Source organism: Macrotis lagotis, chromosome X (assembly GCF_037893015.1).
Source record: "Macrotis lagotis isolate mMagLag1 chromosome X, bilby.v1.9.chrom.fasta, whole genome shotgun sequence".
NCBI classification, from domain to species: Eukaryota; Metazoa; Chordata; class Mammalia; order Peramelemorphia; family Peramelidae; genus Macrotis; species Macrotis lagotis.
Genome location: NC_133666.1, coordinates 421519233 through 421534793, shown reverse-complemented (window position 1 = coordinate 421534793; position 15561 = coordinate 421519233). Strand labels below are relative to the sequence as shown.

Genomic DNA, 15561 nt, shown 5'->3' with positions numbered 1-15561 from the left:
TGCCAGACAAATATGCTAAGCTTTTCCAGCATAATAGTCTGCCACAGCTTATGCTCCATTTGCTTAGCCCTAAAGAACTCCTCAGCACCTCCATATCAGAATAGAACTTTGTGTAGGTAGATTTTTAAATGTTCATGTTCAAAAGCTAGAATGAAAAACAGGAAATAGGTTCAGTTAACAAACAATAAATCTCTACTTTATACTATTTCCTATCCTAGGCCCTAGAGATATAAATACCCCAAACTGAAATAATCTCTATACTCAAGTAGTGTGCATTCTAACAGGGGAGAGAACAAATGAATATGAAAGTATATGCAGAATAAATACAAATAAAAACATGATAATTAAGGAATAGGGAGTTTAATAGCTTGAAGGCTTTAGGTAGAAATGGAACACGAGCATGTGTTGCATAATACTGTAATAATAGTGTCAAGAAGGGGCGGCTAGGCGGGTAGTGAATAAAGCACCGGCCCTGGAGTCATGAGTACCTGGGTTCAAATCCGTTCTCAGACACTTAATAATTACCTAGCTATGTGGCCTTGGGCAAGCCACTTAACCCCATTTGCCTTGCAAAAAACCTTAAAAATAATAGTGTCAAGAATGCTAATGTTCAGAATGAGCTAGAACTGGTGAAGAAAAGGAAGAAGAGCAAAAAGGGTTGTTTATGTTAACTTTTTTTTCTTTTGGGGATTGGAGTATGTTTTTGTTTGGGTATTTTGTTTTGGGGATTTTGGGGGTGTTTTGTCAAATAATTTTTTAAAGAAAAAATCAAAAAAGGACTAAGACCATCCAAATTGGATAGAATGATGATAACTAGGGATTTTGAAGCAGAGACTAAATAGAAATACTAAGTCCTGTTCTATTTTATAAGGAATTCTTTTTCAAGTTTGTATTTCACTGGTTAATCCCTGAGGTCCTTTTCAACTCTGATTATTTTAGAAAGTTATGAATTTGAAAATATAAGTATATTTTAGCACAGTTTAGAATAAAGCATAGTACCAAAAAAGCATCACTCATTTGACACAGTGCACATTATAACTATTAGATATTTCATCCAAGTTATTGATTGTAAGACTGAAGTTAATGTTCATTTCCGAGAAAGTTGTATAGTTTATTAGTTTATTATACAATTTTACTTCTAAAGCCATTATCTGGACTCCATGATCTTCAAGTAATTTTGGCAAGTTATTTCCATTCTATATTCTTAAATATATAATCTGCCAAGGAAAAGAAAGGATTGTGATATGTTTGTCTTTTGGCTATAATATAAAATAGTGTATCCTATCTGGGATTACCTAAATGACTCGATGTGTTGTTAATATTTGAAATGTAGGTTGTTATTGCCCTAAATTTATTATTTTTACATGTTTAATTATTTTGTCTTTGCTCATTAGGTTCAAATTTTGCTCAAACTTTGGAGCAATGGCTTCAGTTTAGATGATGGAGAATTAAGATCTTATACTGATCCAACAAATGCCCAGTTTCTGGAATCTGTTAAAAGAGGGTAAGATATATTTTACTTATACTTCTTCTTTTATGCAGTATTGAAAAAATGGGGCCTTTTTTCAATTAGATCATTATGATTCAGTAGTGTACTGAAGAATTTTCAAGAAGTGGCTGCTGAAATGTCAAGTATTTGGCATACTAGGAAAAATGATGTGTTTCTCTCTAATCAAGTGGTTACTTCCTGAATACATAGTATATTTTAAACTCTTTAATTTATCCACTATAAAGCTGTCAATGTTTCAAATGCTTATGTGCTACAGGAAGGAACTCTTGTCAGTTACTGAAAATTCCTTTGGAAAGTAGGAGGGAGAATTATTGCCATTTCCTGAAAATTCACAACAAATTGTTTCATAAGAAGTGGTTTGTTTCTAAGGGAGAGACTTTTGTTTCTTTTATACCAAATCTGTTTGAACTTGATGATTTAGTACTATTCACTAAATGGATTAGTATATAGTTTCTATCCACTAAGTCACTGTCCTGCTTACTGTTGACAGGGTGACTCTCAGTGCATGTATGCCTGAAATTCAGCAACTTATGTTAGAAATCTATTAAGTGGCATTTACTACTGGCAGAAGATTTCAAAAGGTTAGTGCGAGAAAAGAATGAACTTTAGGTATTTTCAGTTTTTAAAAGTGTAAATAATCAAATTATACTCAGGTACTCTGCAGTTAGAGACTTTGTAAGGGGATTATATAATTTGTGCTGCACCCTATTTTTTCATTCGGTTTTATTGTATTTTTTGGTTTTAACTTCCCTCCCTTTTCTCACAACTTCCTCTATCCATTGAGAAGGTTCTTGCCTTTGCATATGCCTGCAAGACAAATTTCCCTATTAGTTAGCCATTTTCTGAGAGAGAGAGAGAGAGAGACGGACAGACAGAATTTTGGGTCAGCTAGATGGTGCAGTGGATAGGATAGAGCACCAGCCCTGAAGCCAGGAGTACCTGAGTTCAAATCTGGCCTCAAAAACTTAATAATTACCTAGCTGTGTGTCCTTGGGCAAGCCACTTACCCCCATTGCCTTGCAAAGAAAAACAAAAAAAAAAACAGAAGAGAGAAAATTATACTTTAATCTGTACTACCTCAGTTCTTTATATGAATGTGAATACCATTTTTCATTGTGAATGCTTAAGAAAAAATATTGTTAATCTGGTCCTCCTCACTTAGTCTTCTCTTTTTTTCCCCCCTGAAACAGTAACTATCATTTTTTATGGCGTGATAGTATTCTATCTTTAAATACACAATTTAGTTCATTTTCCAATCTGTCAATCCAATTTTTGCCACCACAAAGAGAACTGCTTTGAATATTTTTGTTCAAGCAAGTTCATATTACAGATGACTGAGCTCATTCTTTCCTCTCTTTGAATTATAAACCTAGTAGCAGTACTGCTAGGTCACAGGCTGTGAACAATTTCATAGTTTTGGGGGCATAGTCCAAATTGTTTTCCAGAATAGATGAATTGCACCAGCAATGCATTAGTGTACCTATTTTCCTATATACCCTCCATCATTTGTCATTTTTCTTTTCTGTCATTTTTACCAATCTGATTGGAGTGAAGTAGTACCTCAGAGTTTTAATTTTCATTTCCCTAATTTTTAGTAATTTGGAATAGTTTTTCTTGTGACTATTGATAACTTTGATTTCACCTTCTGAAAACCACCTTTGACCACTTGAATACATAGTATATTTTAACTCTTTGATTTATCCACTTGCAAAGCTATGATTTATTCTTATAATTTTGACTTATTTCTCAATGAAATTTCTCAGAAACTTGCTGCAAATGTTCTTTACCCAGTTATTAGCTTTTCTTCTAATTTAAGAGTATTGGTTTCATTTGTTTAAAATCTTTTTAATTTTAATAGAATGAAAATTATCCATTTTACCTCCTTGTGTTTACCTCCTTTAGTTGAGTTGCCCTCTATTAAACTTCATATGCATGAGCCATATTTACTCTGCCTTTTACTGTAGTATGAAAGTATTAAATTCTATTTTTCTCTAGTAAAGGTATCAGAACTAGATACTATTATAAAGGCTAAGTGATTTAAAATATTCCCCTGTAACAAGAGGAAATTTCTATCATCTCTCAACATCATGTTCCTCTGATATCATTAGAATGTCAGAGATGAATTCTTGTATCAAAGAGACTTAAGAACCTAGAAGAGAACCAAATTTTCTTTACCTTGAAGAGTAAGAACAATGAGGGACTGAAGAAATCCCTTCCACAGTTGAAGTAATGCCAGGTCAAAAAAAAAACTGTATAATATAGTCTAGTACCTGTCTTTGTTTATGACATAAAGATGGAGGTTTTCAGAGCAATAGTTTTAACCCCTCAGAAATGACAGAAATTCCCTCCTCTGTATTTCTAAGGGAATTTGCCAGGTTTTGTATTAAGTAATTTAACTAGAATATTTTTTTCCTTTTTTGATTAAAGAAGAAATGTCCCAACTAAAAAGCCATAATCCTAATTAGTAATTATCAGAATTTTCACTTTCTGTCATCTTCTATCTTCATTTAGTTCCCAAGTTTTTGGGGGGTTTTGCAAGGCAGTGGGGTTAAGTGACTTGCCCAGGATCACACAGCTAGGTAATTATTAAGTGTCTGAGATCAGATTTGAACTCAAGTCCTCCTGACTCCAGGGCTGGTGCTCTGTCCGCTGCATCAACTAGCTGCCCCAGTTCCCAAGTCTTGATTCTATTCATCAGAATCTTTTTCATCCATTACCTTTTCTGCTTACACCAAGCAATCTTAGTCTTGGATGTCATCACTTTTTCCCTGAGCTGTTGAAATATTCTTCTAGTGGATCTCTGTGCTCTTCCCTCTACAATCTATCTTCCAAATTGATATTCTTAAATTATATGTTTAATCATGTCTCATCCTTGCTTAAGAATTTTAGATAAAAATGTATCCTTCTATTTGGCATTAAAAGGCCTTTACACATTGGCTCTAGCCTATCTTTTCTTTTTTTTTAAATTATTCTTTTTAATCACAGTAAAAACAATTTTTAACATTCATTTTTTTTTAAGTTTTGAGTTCCAAATTCTCTCCCTTCCTCCCTCTTCCCACCCCTTATTGAGAAGGCAAACAATTTGATATGGACTATGCATGAGTAGTCATACAAAATAATTCCACAGATCAAAAAAACCTCAAGAAAGTTTTAAAAAGTATATTTTGAACTAGATTTTGTTCTCTCGAGATTTTAGCATTTTTATTCATAAGTCATTCAGAATTGTTTTGGAACATTAATTTTTTTTTTTAGGTTTTTGCTAGGCAAATGGGGTTAAGTTGGCTTGCCCAAGGCCACACAGGGATCATTATGTTACTGAGAATTCCTACATCATTCACAATTGATAATTGAACAAGGTTGTTATTAGTGTGTACACTGTTCTCTTAGTTCTCATTTCAATTTGTATCAGTTTGTATATATTTCCAAAATGTTCTTGAAAACATCCTACTCATCATTTCTTTTAGCAAAATAGATTTCCACCACAGTCATATATAAATTCAGCAATTTCCCAATTGATGGACATCTCCTAAATTTCCAATTCTTTACCACCACAAAAAGAGTAGCTATAAATATTTTTGTATCTATTGGTCCTTTTCCTTTTTTAAAAAAAAAAAAAAAAACTTTTTTAGGGCAGCGGCTAGGTGGCGCAGTGGATAAAGCACCAGCCCTGGAGTCAGGAGTACCTGGGTTCAAAACCGGTCTCAGACACTTAATAATTACCTAACTGTGTGGCCTTGAGCAAGCCACTTAACCCCATTTGCCCTGCAAAAACAAAAACGTTTTGGGATACAAACCTAGTAGTGATATTGGTAAATAAAAAAGTAGGCAAAATTTTATAGCCCTTTGAGCATAGTTACTATTTATCAATTGGAGAGACTTCTATTCCTTTAAATTTAGGTCTGTTCTTTATATATATTTGAGAAGTGTAGCCTCTATCTAAAAACTTGCTATAACATATTTTTCATAATTATGACTATTAACTGTGTATTTCCCTTGATCTTATTTCTCTTCTTTCACCCAGACCATTTACAAAAATGTTTTTCTTCTGACCACCACCTCCCCTAGTTTACTCTCCTTTTATCATCTCATCCCTTTCTTTTATTCTCTTTCCTTTCTACTTTTCTTTCTTGTAGAGTAACATAGATTTCTATACTTAACTGAATATGTATGATACTCCCTCTTTAAGGCAATTGTTTGAGAGTAAGATTGAAGCATTATTTATTACACCTCTCCCATATTTCCCTCTACTATAAAAATCCTTTTATGATTCTTTTTATTAGTTTATCCCATTCTACCTTTGCCACTCAATTCTAATTTTTAAGTAATTATGGCTCCAATTAGATTTGGTGTATCTTTTTCCATTTGTCTAATTTTGCTTTTTTTTTTTTTGATGAATTCTTTTTTAGGAGATTTTTATGCCTCTTACCATTAGGCCTGTTCTATTTTTTAAGGTGTTATTTGATAAAAATAACACCTTAAGATTTCGGTACCTCTTTTTTTTTTAAGGTTTTTTTGCAAGGCAAATGAGGTTACGTGGCTTGCCCAAGGCCACACAATTAGGTAATTATTAAGTGTCTGAAACCAGATTTGAACCCAGGTACTCTGACTCCAGGGCCGGTGCTTTACCCACTACGCCACCCAGCCTCCCCAGTACACCTCTTTTATTATCAAGTGACTCTTTTTTCATGTTGTTCTCTCTTTATTCTCATTTATTTTTTCCCAATTTTTCATCTACCTCAAGTTTAAGGCCACTTCCCATTTTTCTTTGAAACTTTGGATATAATAGTTTTGACTTTTTTCTCTTCATTTTGTGTTTTGATCTTTCCTGTTACTTTATTCATTTTCTATGGCTAGGTTCTTTTTTGTTTGCTCATTTTTTTCAGTCTATTTCTTGACTTATAACTATATGTTAAAGTCAGGCTCTGTTCCCAGGGTGCAAGCTTCAGGGGTGTGTGTGTTTGTGTGTGTGTGTGTGTGTGTGTGTGTTGCCCTGCTGTTTTCAATACTAGTTCTGGGGAGATTTGTAAATTTTTAATTCTTCCAAGATGGTTTCCTCTAAGAAGAGGTGTAGTAATTGCTTTCCTGACCATTACTCTGTCTGGAAATGACTATAAACACTCTTTCTATCCTGGATCTATGATCAGGTTCCCTGCTGTCTTTCAGGCGGCTAGGTGGCGTAGTGGATAAAGCACTGGCCTTTGAGTCAGGAGTACCTGGGTTCAAATCCGGTCTCAGACACTTAATAATTACCTAGTTGTGTGGCCTTGGGCAAGCCACTTAACCCCATTTGCCTTGCAAAAACCTAAAAAAAAATAGAGAATATGTGATCCATGTTGAAGGGAATATAGGGAAACTGGGACATTATTGCATTATTGGTGGAGTTGTGAACTGATCCAACCTTTCTGGAAAGGTTTTGGAAATATGCACAAAGGACAATAAAACTATGCATACTCTTTGATCCAGCAGTGCCACTATTTGGTCTGTATCCCAGAGAGATCACGAAAAAGGATAAAAACCCCACATATACGAAGATATTTATAGCAGCTCTTTTCATAGTGACAAAGAATTGGGAATTGAAGAAATGTCCATCAGTGGGCAATGGCTGAACAAATTGTAGGATATATGGAACACTATTGTTCTTTGAGAAACCATGAGGGATGGGACTTCAGAATAGCATGAAAAAATTTGCAAGAACTGATGCTGAATGAAGTAGTCAGAACATTATACACAATCACAGCAGCATGGGGTGATGATCAACTATGATGGACTTGATCATTTCTACAGTGCAATAATCAAAGATAATACTAAAACATTTGTGATGGAGAATACCATCTATATCCAGAGAAGGAACTGGAGTTTAAATGTAGGCCAAAGTTTTGCTATCTTCAATTAAAAAAAAAAAAGTTGTCTTATGAATTGTGTCATTTTTCTCTTATTTTTTCTTTCATTTGGATGTTATTCTTCTTTAACTATATATATATATATATATATATATATAGAGAGAGAGAGAGAGAGAGAGAGACTGCCTATATTACATTGCTTCCTGTCAGGGAGGGTGAAGAAAGATTTTAAAAAAAATTGTTGAAATTACCATTACATGTGATTGGAAAAATAAAGAAATGCAAGGGAAAAAATAAAATGCTTACTAATCAGAAACCTAGGATCCCAGGAGTAAGAACTCACTTGGGTTAACAGTTCCCCAGATTAGCTTTTATTGCTCAAGATTCTTTTCTTTATTCTTGCTCTAATCCCAGGAGAGAGAGACCTTGCTAGAATCCCACCACATCATTATCTTAAATATTAATAAACTATTTCCATTAACAATAAGGATTTCTTTTTTGATAGTTTCTCAAATTTAATTAGTTTGCTTATATGTATATTAAAGGACCTTTAATTAGGTTTTTGTTCTAATATACTAATAATTGGATTACATGAAAAATATGAGAAAATAACTCTTAAATTAGCAATGTATTTATATTCAGTTAACTGAATAAGACAAAAATATAGATTTGATTAAAAAATTTAAATTTGCTAATAAATATTCTTTTATTTCTATAAAATACAGACATATGGGAAATATTTTTATTTTTATATTTGACCTTATTTACATTTGCAGAAAATAGTTTGTGTTAAACTTCATTGATTACATTTCTGGAAATTATTCCCTTGTTTCCCAGAGAATAGATAATTTTTAGGGTTTGTATATTAGTATGTCTTACATAAGAAAGGTCTAGGTGAAAGCCTTTATGACCTGGGGCAGGTCATTTAGCTTCAATGAACCTGTTACCTCCACTTAAAATAAGTGAGCTAGACTTTCTGGCCTTTCGCAGACATTTTTCTCAGTCCCTTATCTCATCTGCCTTCTCACTTTGGAATCCCCCCCCCCCCATTCCTATTGTTCTCTTATCCCTAGAAATGTCTTTATGGCACCCTTTTTCCATTGGTGAATTCTCCCTAAAAAGACCATTTTAGGGAGAGGGGTCCAGGGCCACTATCCCTCATTCCTTTTTGTTGCACCCTGACTCTGGACTTGTCCACATTGTCATCTGCCCCTATTAGAATCCATGTGATTTGAAATCAGGAACTGTCATTCATTTTACTTATATTTGTATCCTCAGCACAAAGTAAATACTTAGGAATACTTGTTGCTTACCTACCAATCTGATTTTTTTGCATTTAGTGTGGTTTCACAACTGCTACATATTGTTCCTTGGGCCTAATCAGTCTCAGAATCATCATGCTTAAGGTCCACTACTGAAACAAAAGGGTTATTTCAGAAGGTGAATTATATCAGCAGTGAAGATCAGTCCTTTCTAATATCAATTTCCTTGAATTTAACTAAACACAAAACTTGAGACTTTGTCTAACCTGGGAAGAGTAAGGTTTAGGCTGTCATCTCCTTCCTGACAAAATAAGGGCTTACAAAGGGCTGAGAGTTGTGCTGTTAGTGAAGGAGTAGAATATAAATGACCATTTTGAGAACTTTGGTCAATAAGAAAGAAGATTAAACTACCCAGAAAAACTGAACATCATCTTCCAGGGGAAAAAATGGACAAATGAAATAAGGAAATTTCAATCTTTCCTATTGAAACAAACCAGAACTGAACAGAAAGTTTGATCTCCAAGTACAGAGCTTGAGTGAAGCATAGAGAGGGTAGACAGGAAGGGCAAATTATGAGGAATTTAAAGATACTGAATTGCATGTATTCCTGCATTGGAAGAAGATACTGATAACTCATATTAATCTTCTCATTTATAAGAGCAGTTAGAAGGAGCATATGTAGACAAGGTACAGGTGGGAGCTGAATATAATGCTATTATATAAAAATGAAGTTAGTGAGTGATGAAGGAAAGTACTGGAAGAAAGGGAAAGGAGAGGTGGAATGGGCTAAGATATTTCATATAAAAGTCAAGAAAAAGCTTTTTGCAATGGTGTGGAAGGGAGGAAGGTGGGGGGGGGGATGAGGAAGCCTTCATTCTCATCAGAAATGGCTGAGACAGGAAACAAAATACACCCTCAGTAGTAGCATATAGAAATCTATCTTAGCCTAGAGGAAAAATGAGAGGAAAGGGAAGGGAGAAGAGGGACAGGGGAGTAGTGATAGAAGAGAGGGAAGGAAGATCTTGGGAGAGGGTAGTCAGATAAAATACACTTCTGAGGAGGCACAGGGTGAAAGAAGAGAGAGAATAGAATAAATGGGAGTGGGGAGGAATAGAATGAACGGTAATACAGTTAACAATAGCAACTGTGGGGGAAAAAAGTATTGAAGCAATTTCTGTGATGGACTTCTGATAAGGAAGGCATCTCATCCCAGAGACTGAGCAGATGGTGTCTGAATACAGATTGTAATACACTTTTTTCCTCTCCATTTCTTTTGAGGTTCCTTATCTTTTGGGGAGGATTTATGTTTACTTTCACAACAAGATTATTGTAATAATGTGAAAATAAATCATTAAATTTAAAAAAATAAGAAAGAAGATAACTAATAACAGGGTCAGTGGAAGGATTTCTTATCATTGTTTTGTTTTAACTTAAGAGCATATACATTTTTATAAAGAAAGGTTAAGGAACCAATATTTAAGATAAGACATGGAGCTGGAAAGGACCTCACAAAGCATGTAGAACAACACCCTGACCTTGTCACCCCACTCCTCTACTCTTCACAGAGTAAATATCACTGGTTTCATATTACCTCCGGGTTAGATTTAAATTCTTCTTTTTGACTTTTAAAGCTCTTCCCAGCCTGACTGTTTCTAACTTTCTGTCCTTTTTCATTCATTCTAGTGATCAAGCTCTTCATCACAAACTCCATTTCCACACTGTGCCTTTTCACTGTCCTGTCTTCCCAGCTGTCAGGTTCTCCCTTCTCACCTCTGCCTCCTGACTCCTCAGCTTCCTTGAAGCTCCCCAGCCCCTTCTGCAGGAGCCTTTCTCCTCCCTCTCCTTCACCTCTCAGACTGGAGCTTGCCCTCTGAGATGATCTTCCTTTACTTTTTTTCTGGTGTGTACAGTTTTCTGCACATTGCCTTCCTCATGAGCATTTCAGATTTGCCCTTAGAATTGTGGGCTCTCTCCTCAGAAATGCATCTTAACTCATTGTCTGGCAGATCATAAATCCTTGTTGACTGATTGACTATTTCACTGAATTTGTGGTGGTGGGGGGGGTGAGATCACCAACTTTGCCCAACCTTCACAGACAAGATTTGGACTTAAGATCTTAGTACCAAAACCAGGATTCTAACCACCTCCAGTGGAGAGAGGATGATTGAGAATACATGAAATCTTAGAGGCCTAATGAAGAAATTATGTAAAGAGAAGATGACATTAGAGTGAAAGTACAGAGTTGGATCCAGGATGGCAGCTGAGCTCCTCCAACTTTCTTCCTTTTACCCTCCTCACTCCCAAACCTTGAAACATTTAGAAAAGTACCCACTTGAATTTGGGGGTGGGGGATCCAAGAACAAATCATAGTGAGTCATTTTTCCATTGAGGTCAATATAAGGAGACAGACTGGTCTTTGGAGATAGGGTACAAACAAGGAGCATGTCCCATGCAGAGTTCTTAAGGGAAAGGATGGGTCCCAAGGGCAAGATGTGGTCCCAGAACCATATGGGGCACTGGGACTTAGGTAAACTGCAAGAATAGGTTCTATCTAGCTTTTGTCGCATATTACCCAGTTGTGGGTAATAGATGTAGGAGAGCTGAGAAAGGAAGCTTGTGCCTAAAGGGGCATTCCAGATGAAGTTGGTCACAGGTCCTAGGCTATATCCTGATGGGATGGAGTTTGGAAGCATTCAGTAGCAATTTGGCTCTAACCCAGGAGTAAAATGGACTTGCAGTTCCAGTCTCCAGTTCACTTTGAAGCCTACAGCAAGGTAATTCCTATAGGAATCTTAGACCATTGGGAAACTTTTAGTTATATCACTCTGAACTAGCAGAGCTTTTCAGCTGACTGATAATGCAATGGCTGAATCCAGTAGCAACTTATAGTTGCTCAGCTCTAGGATAGGAACTTGCAGAGGTTACTTTAGACCACGAGGGCAGTAAGCAAACAGACCGGCTGAGAACATTGAAAGCTAACAGGTCCCCAGCCTAAGCTGTCCCTGAGATCCTAGAGTAGTCCAAAATTCATTACTCCCTAGAAAACAGCCATTCTAGAGCTTCCCTTCAAAAGTGCACAGATTAGAATCCTACCATCTTGTCAAAATCAAGAAATAGACTAAATGAATGAACAAATAATTTTTTAAAAATCCTACCACAGAAAGGTAGTATGGTGACGGTGATGCTGTGAAGACATAAACAGAAAATGATTCCAAAATATCTGCAAGCAAAGCCTCAGAGAAACACAGCTAGGCATAAGGTCAGTTAGAATTCCACAAAGAGATGAAGCAAAACTTTTTAAAAGAACTAAAAAATTTTTTTTATCAATTAACTGAGCACTGGAAAAAAATTGAAAAGAATTGAAGGAGAATTCAGTTTGACACAAGAGGTAACAAAGAATTTATCCCATCAACAAACTCCCTAAAAATTAGAATAGACCAAATAGAAGTTAGTGACTACATGAGCCAAAAAAAATTATGACAGTCAAAATAATGGAGAAAATTGACAGAAAGGTAAAGTAGCAAAAATAACTGACCTGGAAAACAAAACAAGTAGAAAAAAAATTTAAGGGTCAGTGAAAGCCATGACCAAAAGAAAAAAGAATACCTAAAACTGCCAAGATCTCTTAGAGACATGGGCAAAGTGGAAATTCTACTGGTCACCTCCTAAAAGAAAGCACAGTATGAAAATTCCTAGGAACATGACAACCAAAATCCAGAACTTCTAGGACAAAAGAAAAACATTTTAAGCAGTCAGAAATAAAAATCATAGGATTTTTGCAGCTACTTCTATAAAGGAATGAAGACCTTAGAATTCCAAAAGGCAAAGGACATAGTCTTACAGCCAAAAATAACATATATCAAAACCAAGTATAATCCCAGAGGGGAAAAATAGATCTTTAGAGAAATAGAGGACTGTTGAAAAGAGCAAAGATACATAGAAATTCTGAGTTTCGAATGTAAAAAAGTAAACATGAATGAATAATCAATCCCAGGGAACTAAATAATGATAAACTAGTTAAATTCAGATATGGGAAGATGATACACATATTTCATCTGTTCAAAATTTTACCTTATTTTCACATGTGTACATCTCCTCTCCTGTCTCAGAATTTTTCCCTTCCATCTTTCCCCAGGCTAACACCTCCAAATTGTACTCTTAAAAATGTACGTATAGGGGCAGCTAAGTGGCGCAGTGGATAGAGCACCGGCCTTGGAGTCAGGAGTACCTGAGTTCAAATTTGACCTCAGACACTTAATAATTACCTAGCTATGTGGCCTTGGGCAAGGCACTCAACCCCATTGCCTTGCAAAACCCTAAAAAAAAATTTTTTTAAATGTATGTATGTGTCAGATACATATATACATATACGCATGCCTGCGTGTGTAAGCGTACACATATCCTGTTTGAACCCTATCATCAGGAGAGGCCTAGAGGCAGTCTAAATAAAGGATGGGGATTCTGTTATATCCTTATGATCTTTTGAGAAATGGAACTGGGACAGAAAGGATAGGGAAAATGTAATGAGGGTATACAAGTAGACATCTACAAACAGGAGGGGTTGGGGGCAGGGAGTACTTGACTTCTGAATTGTTCAGATTAGTCAAAGGAGGAAAGAACAAAAATACATTAGGACAGAGAAGAAAGACGTGAGAATTCTAGAGGGAGGTTAGATTAAGGGAAACATTAATCCTAAACAAATTATACCTAAGTATATACAAAAAATATCTATAACTTAATCTGAGATGACAAAGAATGGAAATCTAAAGGGAATATCCATCAATTGAGGAGTTGCCAGACAGTTAATAGTGTCTAAATATGATGGAACATTATTATATTATTAGAAATGATGAAGAAGATGGTTTCAGAGAAATCTGGGAAGACATATGAATGGTACAGTGAATGAACAAGACCAAGAAAACAGTTAAAATACAGTAACAACAATGGTAATGGTAACAGTGACAATATGGTTAAGACAAACAACTTTGAAAGAATTAGGAACTCCACATAATGACCAACTATAAATTCAGAAGATTAATGATGAAGCATGCTATTTACTTTAATTAATAGAGGTGCAAAGGATTCAGAGGACAGAATGAAACTTTTTTTTCCTTTTTTACCATGGCTAATGCAGAAATTTGAGTATCCATTTTTGTTACATAAGTTTTATTTTTCTTTCATTCTAGATTGGGAAGGAGGTGTTTGGGGGAGGGGATTATTACGTTTGTTCAGTTTCAGTCATGGCTAACTCTTCATGATCAGATTTGGAGTTTTCTTGGCAAAGAAAGTAGTTTATTATTTCCTTCTATAGCTCAGTTTCTCATATGAGGAAGTTGGGGAAATGCAGTTAAGTGACTTGCCCAGTGGCACACAATTAGTAAGCTTCTGAGGTTACAGTTGAACTCAAGAAGCCTCCAGGCCCAGTGTTCTATTTACTGTGCTACCTTGCTGCCTAAATTTGAGGGAGGGAGAATACACACACACACACACACACACACACACACAATATGTATAATTGAATATGTGTAAACACATTTATACATAAATTTTAAAAATTTACAAGTACAGATTGGAAGGGTTGGTCTGGAAAAAGATGGGAGAGACAGTCTCTGAGGGAGAGGAGGGAAGGAGATGGATATGTGTAAAGAAGATAAGGTGAAAGTTTGGCAGATATATACTTTTCTAAAAAGTTAACTTTCATTAATGGTTTGATATTCTTGTAAAAAAAAATCTTTCACTTCCTCGTGACAATTCGCTCCTCATCTTCCCTTTTACCAAAATACAGTTGGGGCAGAATAAATCAAGACATGACCCATGGGTGCCATGCAATTCATTCCACACCTATACACTGTCCTCTTTTTCTTGAGGAGGAGTCATGACTTGTGCCTTTTGAAGTCAAGAATTGAAGCTGGATTGATCAGAATTATGATGACTTGCAGTGTTGGGCAGTTTTTTGTTTTGTTTTTCTATAGATTAAAGCAAAGAATAAAAAGAACAATCATTCACTTGGAGTGAGAGTAAAGAAAATTGAGGAAGGTGTGGCAGAAAGTCTGAGGGCCAGTGATTTGGAGAATTTTTTAAAGTAATTAAAAGTCATTGTAGAGAGACAGGAGAAAAGAAAAGGGACAAATAGGAGTGAGAGAACAGTGAGCAAAAGTTGAGTTCATTGTAGCACTGTCAACACTGTAAGTACCCATGACACCATGTCAGGCCATAAAAGTACAGAATAACAAATCCTACCTTCATGTAGGTTATATTTATTAATTTTAACCAGGGAGAGGAACTGCAGAATTTGGTCAGTCAGCAAGCATTAACTGAGAACTGCACTGTCAGGCACTGTGCTGAAACTTGGGGTATACAGAGACGCAAAAATGCAGTGCTTCCTCTCCTAATGAGTTCAACATGTGGCAGGGCATCTGACTGATGATGCCTTCAAAGGTACAGCTGTGTTTGTAGGTATCTAAGTAAAATAGAGATAAAGTTAATAAAGTTCAAGATGGAGAAATCCTGAGGCAAGAGAATTTGAATTTGAAACATAATAGGATCAGGTAGAGATGAAAAAATTATGACACCCCCCAAATCTAAAATAACTTGAGAAATATTGAGCCAAGGCAGCTAGGTGGCACAGTGGGTAAAGCACCAGCCCTGGAGTCAGAAGGATCTGAGTTCAAATGTGGCCTCAGACACTTAAAATTACTTAGCTGTGACCTTGGGCAAGTCACTTAACTCCATTGCCTTGCCAGAGAGGGAGAGAGAGAGCATACTGAGGCAAATTAGTAGATAACAACCTCTTTTCATCATTTGATTTTTTTTTAATCATTTGATGATAGTAAAAATAACTGATAAGTTTCTTAAATGTCAGTTATTTCATTTGAAGCTCAGAACCCTAGGAGCAAAGAGAGTGCTTTATGAAGAAACTGAGATACAACTGTCAGACAACTTGTCTGCA

At 35.7% G+C, this 15561-nt stretch overlaps 1 protein-coding gene across 2 annotated transcripts in view; it reads left to right on the top strand.

Moving 5' to 3' along the window:
* UBXN2B (UBX domain protein 2B) overlaps nt 1-15561 on the top strand; it is a 57498-nt gene that overhangs the window by 29329 nt on the left and 12608 nt on the right. Inside the window, exons 5-6 of one of the 2 annotated variants that reach the window (XM_074205852.1) lie at nt 1395-1504; nt 2001-2091. In XM_074205852.1, coding sequence (XP_074061953.1) covers nt 1395-1504; nt 2001-2058 — 168 coding nt within the window. In that variant the 3' untranslated portion in view covers nt 2059-2091. The remainder of the gene's footprint in view (nt 1-1394; nt 1505-2000; nt 2092-15561) is intronic. The other variant, XM_074205851.1, reaches the window with a different exon arrangement.